General features: G+C 43.3%; 1 protein-coding gene across 1 annotated transcript in view; it reads left to right on the top strand.

Moving 5' to 3' along the window:
* The window catches only part of LOC311045150 (neurocan core protein-like), a gene marked incomplete at both ends in the record, with an annotated part of 140,000 nt that overhangs the window by 87,419 nt on the left and 27,921 nt on the right, over nt 1–24,660 (top strand). Inside the window, 7 exons of the mRNA XM_084056960.1 lie at nt 3,466–3,600; nt 6,947–7,048; nt 8,007–8,185; nt 9,613–9,778; nt 12,213–12,750; nt 12,961–13,661; nt 23,605–23,721. Coding sequence (XP_083913086.1) covers nt 3,466–3,600; nt 6,947–7,048; nt 8,007–8,185; nt 9,613–9,778; nt 12,213–12,750; nt 12,961–13,661; nt 23,605–23,721 — 1,938 coding nt within the window. The remainder of the gene's footprint in view (nt 1–3,465; nt 3,601–6,946; nt 7,049–8,006; nt 8,186–9,612; nt 9,779–12,212; nt 12,751–12,960; nt 13,662–23,604; nt 23,722–24,660) is intronic.

The raw sequence follows: 24,660 nt of genomic DNA, 5'->3' as shown, positions 1-24,660 counted from the left end.
TTTGTCCCGCGCTGTCAGACATGGGACAGGCTCCTGTCCTCTTTATTACTTTCTGTTTAAAAGAGACTGAGATGCTCTTATTTTTAAATGGGGGGTGGGGGGGGGGGGGGGGTGCCAGGACAAATATTGCCTAGGGCGCCAAATTGCCTAGGGCCGGCCCTGGTGGTGGTGTTGTTTACCTGCAGAAGAGCATTGTCCTCTCGCTGTATTTTGGTGTTTTCACTGTTTGTTTTGGTAGACAGGGATGTTTTAGGCAAAAACACCAAAATACAGTTTGTGCAGGTAAACACCAACACTACTCCAGTGGCTGATGACTGCTGGTATAGAGTGGATACCGGATACATTAGCATCTTTCCGCCGGTCATCAAATTATTGTCTAAGGAAATGCGACGAAAACAAAAATATCTCCATGAATTCAATGTTTCATGGGGTTTGTAATTGATAGAAAACAAGATTTTTTTTGGTGAACTACCCCTTTAAGCAACTTATAGATCACAATGATCCATTACACTTTATTTCAATTCTGTAACAACACAACAAACTGTGACTTACCGTACATCGAAAGCAATTCCAAAGACACATGGCAAACATCAACAAACTCATGATCCAGCTGACATGTGCTTTGGAGACAAAGGGAAAAAGTCCTCATCCATCCAGGCCTGTATTTATAGAGGGAACCACCACTTAGTGTCAACTTGTGGAGCGGAGGGGAAATTAACTTGTAGTTTGTGACAGCCGTTCATTTGGTTTCCTCTGTGATTTCAGGGAAATGGTATTAACCTGGAAACTGTGGGAACTGCTTTTTAGACGTTTAACCACTTTCAACGTGCCACCCCTATTTTGGGGCATGTAATTACAGGCTAAAAATGGCAGGACGTCACATCGCGTTGTGGGCTTGGAGATCTGCCATTTTCTCTATTTGTAGTGTGACAACGTATATAGGGGCTTACGTGGTTAACCCATTAAGACCTGGAACGCATCTGTCATTTTTTTATTTGAGCTAAAAAGCATTATTTTACACTTTGGCTATTCAAAAATAGCAGATCTACAAGCTCATAGCGCGGCACCGAGTGCCGCGCTATGAGCTTGTAGATCTGCTATTTTTGAAAAATAGTGAAAATATGTGCAAATCTTTGAATATATATATTTTTAAAGCAAACATTTTTAACTCAAATCTTTGCTTCTGGGGGTCCCTGGAACAACATATTTTGAGATGGGGGTCCGCGGCCATGAATATATATGACATATATATGACATATAATTCTGGGGGTCCTTGACATGAAAAGTATTGAGCACCACTGATATAGAAACATACGTTTTTTAGAAAACTGTTGGGATTTAGGAGACATGTAGAATCGGCTTCAGGTCTCAATGGGTTAAGAGGTAGTCAAAAACAGAGTTGTAACTAGCTCTGTGATGCTGCGATCATTGGAAGCATAGACCAAACACTGTTTGGTCTATGCTTCCAAACATATCCACAGATAACCTCCATTCCACTCTGAACACAGAGTGCTGCCATAACCCACTGCATGCCTAGTAGTGAGGCAGTAACCATGGCTACAAATGCCATTGCCACTGAGTAGCCATGGCAACACAGATTTTGCTCATGTTAGCCTGTCCCACACTGTTCAGTACAGTCAATCTGTGAAACCTTTGGATTGGTGGAGTGTAAGGGGGGGGGGGCTAGGGGAAAGTACACACAGGTCTGGGAACTCAACTCTACACAGATGACGGAACAAAGAAGAATCAGAATCCTCTTTATTGTCACGTCACAGGTTGACAGGTATAAGAAGTGGGTAAAATTTTCAAAAAAAAATGTAATTCTTCGAGTATGCTCCATCATTTGTAGTTTTCGTGAGAAGAGACAGCATAGAGGTACAGTAGGGTCGAGCAGGAGAGGTAAGAAGAAGAAAAGAACACAGGATATATAAATAGGTCAAATAATCAGAGAGATATACATTAGATATATAGATTGATAAACAGACAGACAGACAGACAGCAGGTGTAGTAGCAGGTACATGATGTTTAGAGCATCGTATACAGGTTTGTGCATGTCCTTTTAGGAAGGAAGAAAGGAAGTCATTCCCTTTGTAGTTTCTCTTCCACAATCATCGAACGCCACAGAGAGAGTCTGTAATTCCACTCGTTAAAAGTTAAGAAGAGCAAGTTGTTAAACTGTATCTGCCCTTCAGGCCGGACAGGGTATTTGACCGATCATTACGCTGTGTTTTCACACACAACGCAAGTGTTAAAATGTCTTTTAAAATATCTCTTTGAATTTCCCTTTCTGCTATGCAGGGTTCAACTCAATTGTTTTCCAGTAGGAGTTAATATGTGACTGCCAAGGCAAAATAGGAGGGGCTTTATTTTCCACTCATTTTCAGAGCTATTGAGATACACAGTCTGTTAAGTTGAAGTACACAGTCTGTTAAGTTGAAGTACACAGTCTGTTAAGTTGAAGTACACAGTCTGTTAAGTTGAAGTACACAGACTGTTAAGTTGAAGTACACAGACTGTTAGGTTGAAGCATTTTGAAAACTGTGGGAGCCATCATGTCTGTCTCCTGAGACTATTCACTTTGTGATTTTTTAGAGATGGGTAAAACACATTCCAATGGCAATTAATATACGGTTTGTGACTGATAGAGGAAAGTGGTCTTTGAGTGTGTGTGTGTGTGTGTGTGTGTGTGTGTGTGTGTGTGTGTGTGTGTGTGTGCGTGTGCGTGTGTGTGTGTGTGTGTGCGTGCGCGCGTGTCAGAGATGCCCATGAGTCTCTGAGCTCGAGTCCGAGTCAAGTCTCGAGTGGGTCACATACCCAACCCGAAATGAAAAATGCACAGAATGAATGTTTATCAGAATAGTAGGCTACGTTCATTTGTGTTTTGATAAGTTTTAATTGCGCGACAGCGATGACTTAATTGACGGCGACCTGAGTAGTGTCAAAAAGATTTTAATTATTTTTTTTGCAGAGGAGTTCACTATTAGTCCTCTACATCTGACTCCCTATATAGGGAGTAGGGCAGTGGTTCTCAAACTTTTTCATGTCAAGGACCTCCAAATTGACACTTATTAGCCCGCGGACCCCCATTTAAAAAGATATGCCAGGGACCCCCATAAGAGATTTTTTTTACGGCTCTAGCAGAGATTCTCAATCATTTTAATTTCAAGGACCCCCCAGTTTGACATGCATTAGGGCTACGGACCCCCATTTAATGACATTTCTATCTCTGGGACCCCAATCTATATTGTAAAATCAATGTTAATCTAACTCTCAGAGTTACAGACCCATAAGGGTCCATTTGGTTCCTGTCCATCATTTAGCTGGGGACCCCCTGGAACCCCCTCAAGTACCCCTGGGGGTCCCCGGACCCCACTTTGAGAACCAATGGAGTTGGGAGTAGTAAGTGAGTGACTGAATTCGGACACAACCACCAGTGTCTCATGAGTGACTCTGTGTCTCTTTCAGGTAACGTGAAGAAGTCGGGTCCCATCAAGAAGATCTACAGCTCCCTGTGGAAGCCATGGAGCTACCTGGCAGGTGACCCCTCCTCACAGACAGACAGTCCTGACCACGCCACAGAGACGCCCGGCACCACAGCAGGTGTGGCACCTTTTTTTACCCCCTTTTCTCCCCAATTCAGCCGTTATGCCAAATAATTCCTCCCCCTACTCAGGTGTTGTCACTGCTGTTGCATCCTACTGACTCACCTGCCAGTGAGGAGCCCCCAACGGGAGGATGTATAGAGCCTCTCCGCACTACTCCTCCCGCCCCAACACTCCCTGCTGACAGGTGCCGCCCCCCCTCAGCCTGTAGGAATTATGTGCCAGTGATCTAGAGTAGATCACCCTTCCTGTCCGGCTTCACTCCACCGAAAACGGGCCAATTGTGTATGGGTGCGTGTGTCGTTTTCCTACCCGATTGTAGTAACTTGACCACGCCCCCTTCTGTGACTCACGCGAAACTGCCTCTCACATGAGCGGAGCGCTTTAAGTAACTCCCAAACCCTTGCCATACCACATGGCTTCCGTGGCGTTCTACGTTAAGCATTAGACTTCCAATCCCAGTCCCTGAGGATCGAACCTCTCATCCGCCGTCATTTATTTTTCAAATTATTCGTAAATTATTTTATTAGGATTAAGGTGAGGTTTAGGCATAGTTTTTGTCGCCCCCAGCGAAACGGACCACTCGCACAAAACAGTTACAACGACGGAGGCGCGCCGTCTCTAGTGGACTTGAGCAACTTGAGCGAACGTTGCGAAGTCCACTAGAGCCGACTCGGCGCCGTTCCAGTTATGTACCAATAGGGACAGAATCGTAAATTCTTGGTTCCATCGGTTCCCAACCTTTTCTGGATCAGGGCTCACTTGAAAATCTCGAAAGTGATCAGTGTGCATGGATGCAGCCATGATAACTTAAATATGCAACATGCAAGTCAAATTCAAGTCATATTTATTTGTATAGTACATTTAAAAACAACAGGAGCTGACCCAAAGTGTTTACCAATCAAGGATGACCAAACAAAAACAGGCGATAACCAATGATAAATCGTGATCCACAAAAGCAAGACTGTAACATGTAAAACACATAAATCACAATAAAAAGATAAAATCTAAAACAAAGTAGTACAATTAACCCATTAAGACCTGAGGCCGATAAAAACAAAAATTCTAAATCCTAACGCTTTAAAAAATAGATATAAATTCAAAGATTTGCACAAATGTTCACGATTTAAAAAAAATAGCCTAAAGAAATCTAAAAGTGACACAGATGCGTTCCCGGTCTTAATGTGTTAAAAAGTTAAGAGAAACTGAACAAAACATTGTTGTTTGAAAAGCTGTAAGTGGAAATTAAAAGGATAAAGACTTACAGATAAATCATTTCAAACAGCAGACTGTAAAGCTTCATCGGCAGACAGTAATTCTCTGCTGGTCTCGTCTCTTAACTAATGCCATGCGCAGCTCCACAAACAAATTACAAATTACAATTTAGGGCATTTAGCAGAGTTAAATGCCTCTGTAAATAAATCACTCTTTATGCACAGTGATTTAGAAAGTCTAGTCAACAAACGACAGGGGAAACGGTCCCATAGATAGAGAGAGAAGCAAAGAAAACTATTTAGTGCTACAAGGATACCAGGTAAACATCTAACTTAGCATCTGTGTCGAACAACATGATGTCTAACGTACAGCACAGTACTTAATCGCTTTAAATTTCACCTTAAGGCCGGGAAAGCGCTTGTCATTTTATGTTTTAACCACTTTAACCATTATCTTATACTTTGGCTATTCAAAAATAGCCATCGGTGCAGCGCTATGAAAATCTTTTGGAAAATGTTTGAATATATATATATATATTTCTTAAAGCAAGGGATTCTACAAATGTCTTCTAAATCCTAACAGTTTTTTTGTTAAAACTTTTGTTGCTATAATCAGTGGTTCTCAAACTTTTTCATGTCAAGGACCCCCAAAATGATATGTATTTGGCCAAGGACCCCCATCTCAAAATATGTTGTTCCAGGGACCCCCCAGAAGCAAAGATCTGAGTTAAAAGTGTTCGCTTTAAATATATATATATATTCAAATATTTGCACAAATTCAGTAGATTTTTCTAAAAAAATAGCAGATCTACAAGCTCATAGCGCGGCACCGAGTGCCGCGCTATGAGCTTGTATATCTGCTATTTTTGCTATTTTTAATGGGTTGAAAAAGCTGTTCTGCAAGCTCACAATGCATCGCACCATAGCACGTTGTGAGCTTGTAAAACGGCTATTTTTGCTTCTATTGTGTGAGACTCTTGAATGACAAAGATTAATTTACAGCAAAACAAAAAGTCAAAATATAGAGATGCAAGGTTTCTGCCCGACAGCAACGATATTGCACTAACATCTAACTAGAGTAGCATCTACAGTGAACTGAATATACAAGCATTGAGGAGTGCTGGGAGAGTTTTCACACTGCGGTAGAAATATGTGGGGGTGATTCTGCAGTCCTGACTGAGGGTCGGAGGTCATTCCACAGCGTGGTGGGACCCAGGAGGGAAGAAAAGTGTGGGATGCCTGGGGCGACAACCATGTTTCTCACAACAACATCTCTCTTTGACAGAGTTTCTGTTTCAAATAAACATACTGTAGTAGGCCTACGTTGTATCAAAAAAGGAAAGGTATAATCCCGTTATACTACTGGATGCCTGTAGTTCCGACCGTCTGTAAAACTTTTTCACTTCACTTTTTCACTTTTCTTTTCACTTTGCAAATTGTTTATTTTGGTCATCAGTTCATTATACAAACATTATACTACATGCGCATAAAAATAACAACAACAACAATAATAATAATAAATATTACATAGTTATGACCAAAAAAGGTATAGGCTGAAGCTAAATAGCTTATTCTGCCTACCTTTTCAACATAAAGTACTGTACATAAATGACAAATAAAGAAAACAAAAAAAACCTTGGTGGCACATTCAAGATCACATTGAGCCCTCTGCTCCAGTCTAGAGCCAGACAGACCTAAAATGACATGATTTCAATGTTGTTGTGGAAGACATTATTCCTATATCTATACATGCAAGACTGGAGCAGAACAATTGCATTTTTGGGGGCCTTTTTAACACCTTACCAAATTTAACTTGAATGTTATGTTATGTTTTGTTGTGTGTGCTTAAACTATTGTAGTACTTTGACGATGTTGAACTGTTTAACCCATTGAAACCTGGGATATGCATCTGTGTCATTTTAGATTTCTTTGGCTATTCAAAAATAGCAGATATACAAGCTCATAGCGCGGCACCGAGTGCCGCGCTATGAGCGTGTAGATCTGCTATTTTTGAAAAATCGTGAAAATATGTTTTTTTCCCGAAAAACTGTTAGGATTTAGATTTTTTTTTAGAAGCGGCCTCAGATCTTAATGGGATAACGTACCTACTTAAAAATATTCTTCACACAGGGACACAGACTAGCTCCGCAGATGACCACAACCCTTCACCTTCTAATTGGACTGGATTGGTTGACCTGGAGGAAGAGGCCAGCCTGCACAATGATGACGCCTGTAAGAACGCCTTCACAACCATCATTAACAACCGCAAACCACCGCCTTCGGCTTCATCTAAAATAATCAATGATCAGTGGAAGAAGTACTCGGATGTTTTGCTTAAGTAGATGTAACAATGCCACAAGGTAGAAATACTGGGTGCATTTCTCCTTTCCGACATGTCGCCTTTCCGACGTTGACGAACCCTATACCTAACCCTAACCCTAACCCTAACCGCACGCGGAAGCCACTAGTCGGAGTGGTGAGATGTCGGAATGGAGAGTGAACACCAGAAATACTCTGTTAAAAGTAAAAGGCCTGTATGCTAAATTTTACTCGAGGAAAAGTACAAAAGTATTGGCATCAAAATATAGTTAAAGAACCAAAGTAAAAGTACTTGGAAAAAGTAGATCTACAATGTATGCTTTGTAATAATTAATGTAAGTTTCGTAATAATAATAATCTAAATCTACAAAGTAACTAAAGTAAAAAGGACGATGTTTGCCTCGGAGATGTAGTGGAGTAGAAGTATACTCAGTCTGTGTCTCATAGGACGACTGTGTGGACACTTCAGTAAAACCGCCTACCAGTGCACATCGTTAGGCAGGTTTTTGCAAGATTTCATTTTTATTAACGCGAGAACAATAGCTTCTAGCATGCTAACTTTCCAGGAATTGGAAAGCCTGCAGTTTCTATTAGCTTGGATTCCCCATCGATGATGTCACTGGTAGGCGGGGTTCTGAACTGTCCACAGGCCTCCTCTGAGACACAGAGTAGGTAGACAAAAATGGTGCCATCTTATTGGTGAGGACCAATCATATGAAGATAGGTTGAAAATGGGTGAAGCCGTCCTTTAAGCACAGTACTTGAGTAAATGTACTTACTTTAGCTTTCCAACACCGAAAATAATGACCGCCGCATTCTTCTATTGATCCCGAAAGAGCCCACAGATCACTAATGATTGTCTTCCACACAGCCTCAGACCCCTGGTCCTCAGAGTCTGCACAGTGGTACGTGACCCTCCAGCGAAGCCCGGGATCCAGCGCCTTTGACTGGGGAGAGCCACTGGAGCTGGACTCTGAAGAGTTCCTGAGACCCCTGGTGCCTGGTGCCACGTCCCCCCCGGCCCCTGCAACCACCACCACTGAGAAGAAGGTCGGTGTGATTCTAGCTGCTCGCTCGATGAATAAAACATAAATTTTTCCATGTTTATTTTTCATATAAAACACACCAGAGCTGGCAGCGCACTTCAAAAGAAGTCAAAACTTTTTCTTTGGCTTGTCAAAAGTTTTCTGAGGACAAAAACAGTTTTTTCGTTTCGTTTTTTTTTTTACGCGATGCGGCTACGCTTTGAGTGCTGAATGTTAGACCCCCCCCCCCCCCCGAACGGTGACTTTGATACCTGGATCCACTGTTTGTTTTTGTGCGTGTGACATAATTTGTCTAGAGGAGATTTCATCATTTCTGCCGGCAGACAGTGTGGTGGAAGAAGTACTCAGATGTTTTACTTAAGTAAAAGTTGTGTAGCAATACCACAATTGCTACACAATTATAAAAATACTCTGTTACAAGTAAAATGCCTGTGTTCAACTGTGTGTTGAGTAAAGGTACAAAAGTATTGGCATCACAATATACTTAAAGTACCAAAAGTTAAAGTACAAAAATGTTTGAAAATAGCAGATCTACAAGCTCACAACATGTCGCAATTTGCACAGCGCGTTGTGAGCTTGTGCTATTTTCAAATAGCCTATGTATAAGATAGGGCTAAAGTGGTTAATGTATGTTTTATAACGTGATCATTTATATCTGCAAAGTAACTAGTAAATAAAGTTTTCAAATAATTGTACTGGATTAAAGTACAATATTTGCCTCTGAGATATAGTGGAGTAGAAGTAAAAGTATTGAAAATTGGAAATACTTTAGTAAAGTAAAAGTACCTCAAAATTGTACTTAAAGTGATATTTTAGTATTTTGTTAAAAGGTTAAAGCACTATATTCTGATAGTAATCATTACTATAGAGTGTTTGTTCAGTAACAGGAGTCTCCCCGTCTCTCCAGCTCTTTAATAAACAGAAAATACATTTTCCGGTAGGTGTCAAAATCTCAGCCAATCAGGAGAAAGTACCCATTTTTAATCTTCATTTTTATAGTGTTCCAGTTCCAAAATTGGAAATTAAACTGAAACTGAAACAAAAATGCATTTTCTGTTTTATAAAGAGCTGGAGAGACAAGGAGACTCCTTTTACTGAACAAACACTCTATAGCAATGATTACTATCAGAATATAGAGCTATTTAACACTTATTTTAACCAAAGAAAATCACTTACCCTACCTTTAAGAACAGTACTTGAGTAAATGTACTTAGTTACTTTACACCACTGCTGGCAGTCGCATAGCAGAGAAAAGTGTGTGCCGTGTCTCTCTTCATGAATTAATTGTCACGTTGTGTTGGGTTTGAGCTGTATAGTCCCCCAGAGAGGGATTACTCTGACAACCTTTGGTGTATTAAGCCCCGGTTTCTACTTTACTTTCCCGTCAATTAATTCTTCCATCCATTCGTCCACCTGTCCCGTTATTTTTAGGCGATGTCAAAGATCGTGAAGTCCATGTGGAAGCCCTGGAACTACCTAGCCGGTGAGGAGGACGCGACCGCAGGACCAAGTGACCCCGAGGGGACCGACAGAGAGAGGCCCACAGCGGGGCCCTGGGCCAGCGTACAGTCGAATCTCTCAAGCACAGCGGCTCCAGGCAAGTGGATATGATATCATCTACGCTATTAATCTACTTACCTAGAATCAATGAGCTAATATAGAGGAACAGCAAGGATTTATATCCCCCCACAATGTCGATCAATAGAGTAGCATTTGGGAATGAAAGCCGAGGGAGGGAGAGAGAGATAGAGAGAGAGAGAGAGAGAGAGAGAGAGAGTGAGAGAGAGTGAGAGCATATCGTTGCTGTCGGGCAGAAACCTTGTATCTCCATATTTCAACTATTAAAGTTTTTTTTGTTAATTAATGACTAACTTCTTCACGCAAAAGTAGCTAAAACAGATCTAAAAGCTCACAATGCGACGCAGGAATGATTTTGAAAGCTAAAGTAGCTCATTCTGTCTGTGGGTTTCATGAATATTCATTTTGCCAAGTATTAACAAGGGACTATCTTCTATCTACTGTATCTAAATACTATCTTCATTGGATTAATTGGAACACAGGTTATTATTTTTGTTTCCATTTCCACCTGACAGTGACGCTATGTGTAGGTAAACATCTAAACAGGATAGAACCGGTGAAGGGCCATGAAGAGAATGAATGAAGGGGAATAAACTGCTTAAGCCGTAATTCAATCAAGCTTGGCCTTTTCCAGAAGTGGAGTCTTCATTAATATCGATTTGTTCTGTCATTGTTTTGCAACACAGTGTCATGAATGCTTAGTTTACACTCGTTCTTTGGCATGTTGCGTCTGCATTATTAATCCATTTACACCGGGAACACATCTGTGTAATTTTAAGATTTCTTTGGCTATTCAAAAATAGCAGATATACAAGCTCACAGAGCGGCACTGAGTGCCATGGGCATGCGCTATGAGCTTGTAGCTACTGTATGCTATTTTTGAAAAATCGTGAACATTTTTATTGTATTTAACATTTTTAAAGGGAACATTTTTGACTCAAATCTTTGCATCTGGGGGTCCCTATTACAGCGAAGCATTGTGAGCTTGTTGATCGTCTATTTTTTATACATTTATACAATATTTTTTATACATTCTCAACCTGCGGGACATTCTGCATAATGAGTACTTTGTACTTCTGTACTTATAGTATTTTTTGATACCAACACTTTTGTACTTTTACTCAAGTAAATTTTGAATTCCGGACTTTTATTTGTAACAGTACTTCTACATTGCAGTATTGATACTTTTACTGAGTACTTTTTCCACCACTGACGCCAGCACAGAGCTATAAAGCTATGATGTGCTTTAGCTTTTCTGGCGCAGAGGGCTTCCCCGGGCAGGGGAACCATGGAACAAATCGTCAGACAAGGAGCTTAGCCCGTTCAATCCGGGAACGCATCTGTGTCACTTTTTGCATTTCTTTGGCTATTCAAAAATAGCTGATCTACAAGCTCGCTATGAGCTTGTAGATCTGCTTTTTTTGGAAAGATTGTGAAAATGTGTGCAAATCTTTGAATATATATGTTTTTTTTTAAAGGGAACATTTGTAACTAAAATCTTTGCTTCTGGGGATTCTAAATCCCTAAACAGGTTTTTTGAAACAAATATGATGTTGCTGATGTTTATCAGTGGTTCTCTAACTGTTTCATGTCAAGGACCCCCAAAATAATATGGCCGCGGACCCCCATCTCAAAACATGTTGTTCCAGGGACCCCCCCAGAAGCAAAAATTTGAGTAAAAAAAAACAAATATATTCAAAGATTTGCACACATTTTCACGTCTTTTCAACAACAACAAAATAGCAGATCTACAAGCTCGTATGAGCTTGTATATATCTGCTATTTTTTGAATAGCCCAAAGTATAAAATAATGGTTTAAAATGACACGGATGCGTTCCCGGTCTTAACGGGTTAGACAAGGAGCAGGGTTTGCTTTGTTGCCGTCTAGGAAGTGGGGAGAGGATTCATAGAGATGCTGCTGCAGCTTTGTTTCTCTGGTGCTGCCTTAACCCATTAAGACCTGGAACTGTGTCATTTTTAGATTTGAGCTAAAAAGCATTCTTTTACACTTTAGGCTATTCAAAAATAGCAGATCTAAAAGCTTGTAGCGCGGCACCGAGTGCCGCGCTACGAGCTTGTAGATCTGCTATTTTTGAAAAATCGTGAAAATGTGTGCAAATCTTCTGAATATATATATTTTTAAAGCGAACATTTTTAACTCAAAACTTTGCTTCTGGGGGTCCCTGGAACAACATATTTTGATTGGGGTCCACGGCCAAATACATATAATTTTGGGGGTCCTTGACATGAAAAAGTTTGAACACCACTGATACAGAAACATACGTTTTTCAGAATACTGTTGAGATTTAGGACTGATTGTAGAATCGGCTTCAGGTCTCAATGGGTTAATCCTCCCTGTCTACCTCAAACTGAACTCAGTCCCATCGTCCTTCCTCTCTTCATTCCTTCTCCTTCTTTCTCTCTGTCTTTCTTTCTTCCCTGGGCACCCGCAGACTTTTTCTCCGGGGTGCGTTCGTGGCTCCTGGGCACCTCCAGGCAGAACCCGTCGCCAGCCGCCGGTGAGGAACCATCATCGCCCACCGGTCAGTCGTCCTCCGCCCACCCTGCCCTCATGACCACGGAGCGCCACGGCGAGCGCCAGACCACCACCACCTCCTCCTCCTCTACCTCTGCCGCCTCCAGCAGCGCGGCGGCGTCAGAAACCACCTCGTCCGCGGACGGCGCCTGGGCCCGCGTGGATCCCTCCTCGCAGGCCGCCGCCACCACCACCCCCCCGCCCGGCGACAAGACGAGAGACGAGACGGCCACCTCCAGAGCCAGCGGCAGCGGCAGAGGCAGGGGGAGGGGCAAGAAGAAGGAGGATAAGGGGAGGGCCGATAAGAGCAGAGGAGGAGGAGTGGTAGTGGAGGAGGAGGGCAGCAGCGGAGGAGGGGATCTCGCCGCCGGCGCCGGCGCCGAGGCCAAAGGCGAGATCCAGGTGTCTCGCCGTCCGTCCGGCACCAGCAAGCCCAGAGAGAGATCCAGAGAGAGGTCTATTTTACACTTTTGGGCTATTCAAAAATAGCAGATCTACAAGCTCATAGCGCGGCACCGAGTGCCGCGCTACGAGCTTGTAGATCTGCTATTTTTGAAAAATTATGAAAATGTGTGCAAATCTTTGAATATATATATATTGTTTTAAAGTGCACATTTTTAACTCAAATCTTTGCTTCTGGGGTGAATCTAACCCTCTCTTTCTAGGTCTAGAGAGAGAGGCCATCGGAGAGGGCAGACCACCACCACCGGCCCCCCCACCACCACCGACTCTGCTCAGCCCACAGATATACACACCACCACCACGGGGCCCGTCGGCGTGGACTCATCCTCATCGCCATCTTCATCCCAGGATGAAGATGGAGGAGTGGTGGAGCTGGCGAAGGCGCCTCGGGATTACCCCCCATCCTCATCTTCATCACAACCCGCTACCTCTTCCTCCCCGTCTCTAGCTCCTACCCAGTCCCCATCGTCCCCTTCGGCCCCGACCCGTTCCAGATCACCTCCCCCCGCCACCTCGCCGTCCCCCCCGGCCTCCTCCTCCTCCTCATCCCAGCCCCCGGCGGGGTACCCTGCGGGGGCCCCCGCTCCACCCCCGCGACCCGACGAGCCAAGCCAAGGAGGCTCCAGGGACCCCCCCGGTCCGCCGTCCCTCCGCTGGAAATCGGTAGAGAAACCGCTGGTCCGAGACGGAGGAGTGGTGGAGCTGGCGAAGGGGCCTAGTCGGGATTACCCCCCTCCTCCTCCTTCTCCTTCTCCTTCGCCCTCTGCTGGACCCCCCCCCCCAGAGGAGGAGGAACCCGCCTGGTCGCACTCTCTGGGATCGGGGGCTCCGTTGCCCGGCAACATGGACGAGGAGGCCGGCCGGGGAGGATTGAACCGCACCAACGCCACTCTGGGTCTGTCGGGTGAGTCTGTTCGCCTCTGTGTTTTGTTTAGGGATGCACCCATATGGAAATGATTGGCCGATACCGATGTTTGAAATAACAATTTAGCCCAGTGGTTTTCAACCAGTGGTCCGGGGACCACCAGTGGTCCTTGAGGGAGTTCCAGGGGGTCCCCAGCTAAATGATAGATAGGAACCAAATGGACCCTTATGGGTCTGTAACTCTGAGAGTGTACAAATGGAACCAAATGGACCCTGACGGGTCCATTTGGTTCCATTTGTACACTCTCAGAGTTAAATTAACATTGATTTTATAATAAAAAAATTGGGGTCCCAGAGATAGAAATGCCATTAAATGGGGGTCTGTAGCCCTAATGCATGTCAAACTGGGGGTCCTTGAAATTGAAATGGTTGAGAATCACTGCTAGAGCCGTAAATCGTCTCTTATTGTGGGTCCCTGGCATAACTTTTCAAACGGGGGTCCCTGGGCTAATGTGTGTCAATTTGGGGGTCCTTGACACAAAAAAGGTTGAAAACCACTGATTTAGCCAATAGCTGATACTTATTCCGATATTTGTTTATTTAGATGTTGGTGTTGTTATTTCCCCCTTTTGCGCCAGGGAAACAAATACATCTTCATTATAAGAAATAACTGATTCAGAATCTGCAGAAACATAATTGCCTCCTAACTCCTGTAACTTTAACCTGCTAAAAAAAACAACATACAGTACTGCTATTTTCAGGCTTTTTTTATGCGTCTCCCTTTTATTCTCCCTTCTTCTGTACTCTGTAAAAATGCAACAGTGAAAGCCTGCACAAAATTAAGAATTTCACCGCACTTTTGCCTCGTATTTGTGTTGTGACAATAGTCGTTCTACAAGCTCACAGAGACAGCTTGTACAGTACGTATTTTTGGTTTTGTGACACCGGTGCCGCACCTCAAGTGTAAATCAGGCATTAGGCCGCTGTGACATCCATCCGCCCTCTATCCACTTCAATCAGTGACAGAACGCTTCATAAACACCTTCATACCCGTTTGTTGCATCAGAATAGCAATCGTCTTTGTTTGCTCAGTGCATTAAACTGAACAGGGAAAATGCCTGTGCAGATAGTAGCAGAGATTGTGGAGCAGTAAGGAGACGGACAGCAAGATAACAGCATTAGAGACGAGCTATTGCATCCAAGTGGCGGGTGCAAGACAAATAATTGGCTTGTTTGGCAGCGTTATCAAGCACGCAGCTGTTTGCAACGAGAACCACTGCTGGCACCGAGTGCATATCTCTGCCAGGCCAGGTGACCTACCCAGGGCTGTGTGAGAGTGGCAGAATATATATATATTTATTTTCCTGATGGCCATATGGGAACAATGGCTTGCGTATCTGCTCACTCTGACCTGACTGTAATTGTAACTTCATTGTCTGATCAGTGATCAGTTCCAACTCCAGATTGGTTTTTTTCCAGGCTTTTTACCAGGTGCTCACCTGGCAGTAAGCAGTAAGGGGAGCAGTAACCGCCCTCCGCTCCCCTCATTCACACAGACAGGCAACAGTTAGTTAGCAAGAGTTAGCCTAAATGCTAGCGTGCTTCATTAGACCTAGTTTGGCTATTACGTTATTATTTGGCCATGTTCACACTGACTTTCATCTTTGCTATTGTTGGGAAGACCCGTGTGGTGTCTAAAAATGTTGCCACCACTTATATACAAAACATTATTAGCGTTTACCGTCGCATATATGTTGCCAGGTTTGGCGAGAAACAAGCAATCCGAAAAACAAGTAATCAGGTCTATGAAAACACACTCACACACACACACACACACACACACACACACACACACACACACACACACACACACACACACAGAATATGACGTAGTAAGTAATTTCTTTCTTGTTTTTTAAAAACCCCAACATTTGCTAACGTTCTGTAACCTAGGCTTGTTGCCTGTGTGTACCATCTTGTCACTCTGGCTAACGCAAATCTTGTTGGAAACGTGACAAAATAATTCTGTGTGCTCTGCCAAGCTCTGGTGACAGCACTTTGATCCCACTGCAGAGCGGCAGGGGGGGGGGGGGATTCACGAAAGCCCCCGCCATAGCATACAAACAAAACTACCCAGTACATAACAATCTATATACTGCCTGCATATTCTACATACCGTACTTGTACACAGGTAATTCACAAATGAATAAATTGCATTGAGGATTTTGCTGTGTACATTAAAATCAAACACATTTGAATGATTAGAAAACATTATCCTTCATGCTGTCTCCTCTCCTGACTTTGCCCGCTAGCGGATTTTACTTATATAATTCAGTTTGATCTCACACAGCCACGATTGCCTTGTGTTGCAGCCTCTATCTGTACAGTATTCCCACAAGGATGGACAGAGAGACCACACGCTCACATCTCCATACAGTTACATAGCTCTCTCTGTAGATTAGCCCATTAAGACCTGGAACTGTGTCATTTTTAGATTTGAGCTAAAAAGCATTATTTTACACTTTGGGCTATTCAAAAATAGCAGATATACAAGCTCATAGCGCGGCACCGAGTGCGGCGCTACGAGCTTGTAGATCTGCTATTTTTGAAAAATCGTGAAAATGTGTGCAAATCTTTGAATATATATTGTTTTAAAGTGCAAATTTGTAACTCAAATCTTTGCTTCTGGGGGGTCCCTGGAACAAAATGTTTTGATGGGGGTCCGCGGCCAAATACATATAATTTGGGGGTCCTTGACATGAAAAAGATTGAGCACCACTGATATAGAAACATACGTTTTAGAATACTGTTGAGATTTAGGAGACATGTAGAATCGGCTTCAGGTCTTAAAGGGTTAGATTCACATCAAATCATAACATTGCAGCCTCAGCGCAGCCAGGCTCCCCGGCTGGCCTGCATCACTGGGCCGCCCAGGTTTACTGTGATTTATTTTTCTCTCCGTGATAATGAGAGTCCGAATGGGATGCATCCTCTCGCCAGGCAGGCATGCAGGCAGGGCAGAGGGAGCCCCCCCTCCGGGCATCACGCTATCATCACATTACTATGGTGATTTATTTTCTTTGCTCCGCTTGGCGAGCAGTTGTGTGGTGTTTGCAGAGGGGATGCATGGGGATGGCTGATTCCAGTGCATGGTGGCAAAGTAAATACGTGTACTCAAGTAAATACTCAAGTGTTTGAACGTACAAATTACGAAGTACATGTTCCTTATTCATGTCGATGCGTTGCTGTATTGAAATTTTTGAACAGTTCCCCTAAAAATGTAATGGACACACAAACATGGACCACAATGGAAACGAGCTTTTTTGTATCCTTTTAGCAAATTGTTCAATCAATCAATCAAAAATAAAAACAAACTCACAACGCGTTGCAGATATTTGAAATAGGGCTTAGCCCATTGAGACCTGAAGCCGATTCTACATGTCTCCTAAATCTCAACAGTTTTCTGAAAAACGTATGTTTCTATATCAGCGGTGCTCAATCTTTTTCATGTCAAGGAGCCCCAAACTTGTATGTATTTGGCCGCGGACCCCCATCAAAATATTTTTTTCCAGGGACCCCCCAGAAGCAAAGATTTGAGTTAAAAATGTTTGCTTTAAAAATATATATATTCAAAGATTTGCACACATTTTCACGATTTTTCAAAAATAGCAGATCTACAAGCTCATAGCGCTGCACTCGGTGCCGCGCTATGAGCTTGTAGATCTGCTATTTTTGAATAGCCAAAGTGTAAAATAATGCTTTTTAGCTCAAATCTAAAAATGACACAGTTCCAGGTCTCAATGGCTTAAGCGGTTAATTCATAATATATTGTTGTAAGTTTGGTATAGAGTCCCTTCCTATAATAACATAATTAAATAAAATACTAAAAAAAATTTACTTAAGTACAGGACTCAAGTAAATGTACTTAGTTACTGTCCACCAGTGGTGTGTGCGGAGGGGGGGGCGGCTGATTGAGATGTTGACTAGGAGGCAGTGAAGCGCAGATTGCTGCAATGTGTAACAGCAGGGAGCTAATGCCTAGTACCTGGGAGGCTGATTTATAGAAGAGCTGATTGATCGATTGACCGTAGAGGACCCTGGAGTCACAAGGTCTTGCACGTCGCTAGCTAGTATTAACATGTTATTCATTACACAACCAAACGCATTATCTTACTCTCTCTCTCTCTCTCTCTCTCTCTCTCTCTCTCTCTCTCTCTCTCTCTCTCTCTCTCTCTCTCTCCCCACACATTGTACATGAAAATGAACGATTGAATCCACCATTCAGCTGTTTTGTTGAAATGTTATTCTGTGTCGGACCCCAGGAAGACTAGCTTTTGTCATAGCAAAAGCTAATAGGGATCCTAATAAACACACACACACACACACACACACACACACGTTTGTATTACTATACTTGTGAGGACATCAACATTTTAGGAAGCCGATTTTATGATTCATTTATGATTTGTTGGGGGCACTTTTAACCGCAAGTCTAAAGCCGAAAAATAGCAGATCTACAAACTCACAACGTGTCGCGCGTTGTGAGCTTGAAGATCGGCTATTTTGCGGTGTTTGACATCGCCGCACAACTAGTATAAAATAGGGGAAAATCAAACCCCAACCCCTTAAACCTAACCTCTAAAGGTCTAAATCCTAAACCTAACCCCAACCTGAATCTTTTTCTAATTGTAAATATTAGCTCTAAAAATCTTTTTTCAACCATAAAATAACAGTTTCTCTTGTGAGGACCAAGAAAATGGTCCTCACAACATCTTTTTCTCATATTCTACTATTCTTGTGGGGACGTTTGGTCCTCATAAGTATAGTGATACAAACACACACACACACACACACACACACACACACACACACACACACACACACACACACAAACAAACATAGCGATGGCATTGATCAAATCGCGACTGGAGCATCGGAAGTCGATCGAGCGGTTCACAGGAGATTAGATCTTGATAATTGATCTTTGCTTTAGTCATCCTCTCTCTCTCCTCTACCACAGGCTCTCTTTCTCTGTCTCTCTCTTCTCGCTCTCTCTCTTTCGCTCTCTTTCTCTCTCTGTCTGTCTCTCTTTCTTTCTCTCTATATATATCTTTCTTTTTCTTTCTTCTCACTCTTTCTCTCTTTGTATCGGCCTGTGCCTGTCTGTCTGTCTGTCTGTCTGTCTGTCTGTCTGTCTGTCTGTCTGTCTGTCTGTCTGTCTGTCTGTCTGTGTGTGTGTGTGTGTGTGTGTGTGTGTGTGTGTCTCTCTCTCTCTCTCTCTCTCTCTCTCTCTCTCTCTTTGTCATTGTCTCTCTCTCTCAGGGACGTCACGGGCTCTCAGAAGGTGGGGGGGGTGGACTTTACACTTTGGCTATTCAAAAATAGCAGCAAGCTCATAGCGCTCACAAGCTCATAGCGCGGCACCGAGTGCCGCGCTATGAGCTTGTAGATCTGCTATTTTTGAAAAAGCGTGAAAAACATTTGTAACTGTCAAATGTAAACAAATTAAGTATTTTCAAAATGTTGCGTTTTTTGGGCGGATTTTGTTTTGGTTACTTTATTTCGGTTTTAGGGTTAGGGTTAGGTTATTTAATTCTTATTTTTGCCTGATTTTACCGATTTATTATCAAAAAAATGTTTTTTTTTTTTTTTCAAAAAGTGGGGGGTATGAAATCACAGATCTGTGAGAGTGAGGGTGTCGCGTCGTACGCACAGTGAATGGCTGTGACGCCCCTGCTCTCTCTCTCTCTCTCTCTCTCTCTCTCTCTCTCTCTGTGTCCCTGGCTTGGTATGTTGGTGTTTCAGTGTTTGCTCTGCTGACTGGGTCACAGAGCACCTCATCAGGCCGTCCAATCAATGAGAGAATGGAGGAGAAAGGGGCCCCATGCTGGCTCTGCAGTCCCTTGGCGACGTTACTCATTCTATCTATACATCACACACACACACACACACACACACACACACACACACACACACACACACACACACACACACACACACACACACACACACACACACACACACACACACACACACAGTCTTACCTATTGGGTTCACAGTCTTGCTTCATTTATTCCTTTATGCTACCATTCTATTTCTTCTGTTCATTCCTCCCCTCGTCCTCTGACATCCTCTCTATCTCTCTTGATCTCTCGCCCTGGTAGCAACACAAACATCGACCGCTTTGGGTTCACACTCACACTGCCCGCAGGCTGCAGTATATATTCCCTCTGTCCCTGCCTGGGCTGCCCTTTACTGGAGAGAATTATAATGTAGAGTCCTGCCTCTGAAGCCCGATCTATAATGTGTTGTACAATGGTGTAGCTTGCTGAACAAAATTAATGATGATCTACAAGCTCATAACGCAGCACATTGCGACTTGTGAGCTTGTACTGTAGATCTGCTCTTCTGGGCACGCGACAGAGCAACGTAGCAGGACGAAGCAACGCAGAGTGACACAGAGTGATATAGAGTCACATAGAGTGACACAGAGTGATACAGAGTTACATAGAGTGATATAGAGTCACATAGAGTGATACAGAGTTACATAGAGTGATATAGAGTCACATAGAGTGATACAGAGTTACATAGAGTGATATAGAGTCACAGAGTGATACAGAGTTACATACGTAGAGTGATATAGAGTCACATAGAGTGATACAGAGTTACATAGAGTGATATAGAGTCACAGAGTGATACAGAGTTACATACGTAGAGTGATATAGAGTCACATAGAGTGATACAGAGTTACATAGAGTGATATAGAGTCACAGAGTGATACAGAGTTACATACGTAGAGTGATATAGAGTCACATAGAGTGATACAGAGTTACATAGAGTGATATAGAGTCACAGAGTGATACAGAGTTACATACGTAGAGTGATATAGAGTCACATAGAGTGATACAGAGTTACATAGAGTGATATAGAGTCACAGAGTGATACAGAGTTACATACGTAGAGTGATATAGAGTCACATAGAGTGATACAGAGTTACATAGAGTGATATAGAGTCACAGAGTGATACAGAGTTACATAACTCTGAGTAACAGAGTGACACAGGGTAACAGAGTGACACAGAGTAACAGAGTGACACAGAGTAACAGAGTGACACAGAGTAACAGAGCGACTCAGAGCGTCTCAGAGCATCTCAGAGCGTCACAGACTGACAGAGTAAACGAGTGACACAGAGTTTCACAGAGTGATACAGAGTAAGTGTCAAGTACCATCCCCTCTGTCACCTCATTCTACACAGCCAAGTACCGTCAACTATGTCACCTCATTCTACACAGCCAAGTACCGTCAACTATGTCACCTCATTCTACACAGCCAAGTACCGTCAACTCTGTCACCTCATTCTACACAGCCAAGTACCGTCAACTCTGTCACCTAATTCTACACAGCCAGGCACGCCCCCTCTTTCACCTCATTCTACACAGCCAAGTACCGTCAACTCTGTCACCTCATTCTATAGCTTATTGATTTTTCTGCACCACTCGCTTTAATGAACGGCCAGTCACACCAGGTTTATCTTTTCACATGCACAGGCATGCATGTGCACACACACACACACACACACACACACACACACACACACACACACACACAGACACACACACACACACACACACACACACACACACACACACACACACACACACACACACACACACTTACACACACATATAAACAAACACACACGCAAAACAAACGTATTAAACAAATATACTCACACACGACATGCACATCTTTTCACATAATTATTCACATATTTTCACATGCACGCAGGCGCTCATGCATACACACACACAGTATAACTTGACCTTGACTGATACATTCCATGCAGGTGCGCTTTAACCAAAACCGAGTCACGTTACAACAGTAATAAACGTAACGCATCGCCGGCCTGAAGCGCCTGACTTCAGCAGAATAATAAAACCATCGGGCGGGCGGAGGAACTGGCTCTCCAACTCTCTCTCGACCGTAGCGCTTTAGCAAACTAATAGAGTGGAAGTGAGCGATCCAGACAGGCAGTACCTCACCGGAGATGGCAAGATAGAAACCCTTCAGTGTTATTACTTTCCTCCCAATGTTCACATCTTGTTCCCCGGTAGCGCTGCAATCAGGCACACAGAGTGTTCATCTACCCTTAGCGGGTCCACGTCTGCACCCTCTGAGTGCCATTATCGCTGGGTATTTTTGCTGTGTGATGGTAATCAGAAGGATGCTTAGCTGACTGAAGACATCTGCTGATGTGGGCAGAATCTGCTTTCGGGCCTGATCATAGTCACGCTATTGATTTTCTCTCTGTGTGTGGTCGAGTAAATATTCGCAAACACACACACACACGCGCGCACGTGCATGCGTGTGTGTGTGTGCTCTTTCAACCTAAAAGCCTGACTTAGCTACGAAAATAGCCGATCTACAATCTTGTGAGCTTTGTAGATCGGCTATTTTCGGTGTGCACCACCCAGAATCAGCTTAATTGTCACATCACAGGTTTACAGGTATAAAACAGTGGGTGAAATTCCTTTTAGTGCAAGCTCCATAGTTTTAGTTTTTTTCCACAAAGAGAGAGAAAATAAAAAAGAAGAGGGGGAGGAAGACGGGAGGAAAAATATAAAACTAAGATATCTACGCACACAAAGCATATCTATCTGGTACAGCATTTGCAGGAAAGGTGCATGAACATTTGCACCAGCGGTAAATACTGTACATGACATGTAGACATTAAGGTGTCTAAATATCGCCCTGTGTCACCCGTGCACAGCTAAGTATAAATCCGACCTTGCACGCACATCCCCACGAACAAAGACTCCCACGGCAGAGCTTTTGTGGTCAGGGTGAGCGAGTGGCAGGTTTTTTTTCCTTTTTCAAAGACCCTTAAAGGTGACATAATGAGCGGCTCAGGGGATCCCGTCCATTGATATGGAAATTTCGCGGGTCTTTAGGAGAGAGACCACACACACGCTCGTTACGAAACCGCAAGTCCACCGGTGGTGAATTAGCGGGGGGGGACGGACCCGAGCGCGCCGCGGGGTGGTTCCCCCTCACTGCCCACTTATACCTCTGCTGCTGCTGCTAGCGGAGAGAGGGAGAGAGCCCGGGAGCTTCGCTTTCCATACGGTAACCATGGCGACGGTGGGCTGCATGCGAAGTGGATGGCGATGGTTGTTGGGGCGTTTTGGGCTTGTGATCCCCTTTCAAAGGAGACTGTGTGTGTGCGAGTGTGTGTGTGTGTGTGTGTGTGTGTGTGTGTGTGTGTGCGAGTGTGTGTGTGTGTGTGTGTGTGTGTGTGTGTGTGTGTGTGTGTGTGTGTGTGTGTGTGTGTGTGTGTGTGTGTGTGTGTGTGTGTGTGTGTGTGTGTGTGTGTGTGTGTGTGTGTGTGTGCGTGCGTGCGTGCGTGCGTGCGTGCGTGCGTGCGTGCGTGCGTGCGTGCGTGCGTGCGTGCGTGCGTGCGTGCGTGCGTGCGTGCGTGCGTGCGTGCGTGTGTGTGCGTGTGTGAGAGAGAGTGAAATGGATACTGTGATCAAACCTTTTGGCTGCTCAGCTGTTTGTTTGTTTTTTCGGTGTAAAAAGGATGTTGCGATTAACAGCGGTTAGCTATTTATTCATTTGTGTATGTGTGTGCTCTTTTGTCCACAGAACTAAACAGACAAAAAAGGATAAGCTATTGGCTCATGTGGTCCCCTAAATAAGTGATTAAGTGGGGTCTGGGGACCCCCATTGGGGGGTCCTTGTGGAAGTTCCATGGGGTCCTCAGTAAAATGAGAAACAGTTTAAACACTTGAGCCTTATAAAATAAAATCGGTTGTTTTAGAAAGATCTTGACAAATGTTGACAAATCTCTCATAGCAGGTCCATGGCACAAAATAGTTTTTAAATGGAGGTCCGTGGCCAAATACCTATCAATTTGGGGGTTTCCTTAATTGACATGGAAATGTTTGAGAAGCGCTGTAATGAACTCATTCTCCTCTTTTCAGTGGAAGTGGAGCCTTGCGTGACCAACCCCTGTCTGCATGGAGGAAAGTGCCTCCCGCAGGGAACAGGATACAGCTGCTACTGTCCACAGGGATACACTGGAGAGAACTGTGAGATTGGTGAGTATTAAAGTCCCACTCACCCCACACATCGTGTTTGTTGTTTGGTTAATGTCTTTTTGAAGCTTACCCATGAAAAGCAAAAAAGTTCTTTGCACTCTGCGTGTCTCAAAGCAGTAAAGGTGGTGTACTGTTAAGTGATATATTTTAGTGTTAAATAGCTCTATATTCTGATAGTAAATAATTGCGTATGTCCAGTGACAGGGGTCTCCGCATCTCTCCAGCTCTTTAATGAACAGAAAATACATTTTCAGATCGGGATATCAATTGTATGCAATCAGAAGAGAGAACTCATCCAGAATACAAGTAAAATTGGAAGTGATAATTAAAGGTGTTAAGGTGATAAATGATATTTTGGGGGTTCTCTCTCTTGATTGGATAAACAAAAACAACAAAAAAAATATCACTTGCACCCCCTTTAACCCATTAAAACCGGGAAAGCATCTGTGTCATTTTCGATTTTAACCACTTTAATCATTATTTTATATTTTGGCTATTCAAAAATAGCAAATATACAAGCTATATACAACTTGTAGATCTACTATTTTTGAAAAATCTTGAATCTTTGAATAATAAAATTATGTATTTTAAAGCAAACATTTTTAACTCGATTCTTTGCTTCTGGAGGTCCCTGGAACAAAACATTTTGAGATGGAGGTTGGCATATAATTTTGGAGGTCCTTGACATGAAAAAGTTTGAGAACCACTGATGCAATTTAAAGGTAGGGTAGGCCTAAGTGATTTGCAATTATTCAAATAATTGCAAAATGGGTCTATGTTCTGATAGTGCTCGTTACTATAGAGTGTCCTGTCCATATAAGGAGTCTCCAATGTCTCTCCAGCTCTTTATTAAACAGAAAATGCATTTTCAGTGCTCTCTCCTGATTGGCTTAAAATGTGTCACCTACCTGAAAATATACTATATTCTGTTTACTAAAG

This window comes from Gymnoscopelus microlampas (genome assembly GCF_963454915.1).
Source record: "Gymnoscopelus microlampas genome assembly, chromosome: 5".
In the NCBI taxonomy this organism is placed as follows: Eukaryota; Metazoa; Chordata; class Actinopteri; order Myctophiformes; family Myctophidae; genus Gymnoscopelus; species Gymnoscopelus microlampas.
This window is presented reverse-complemented; position numbering and strand designations above follow the sequence as displayed.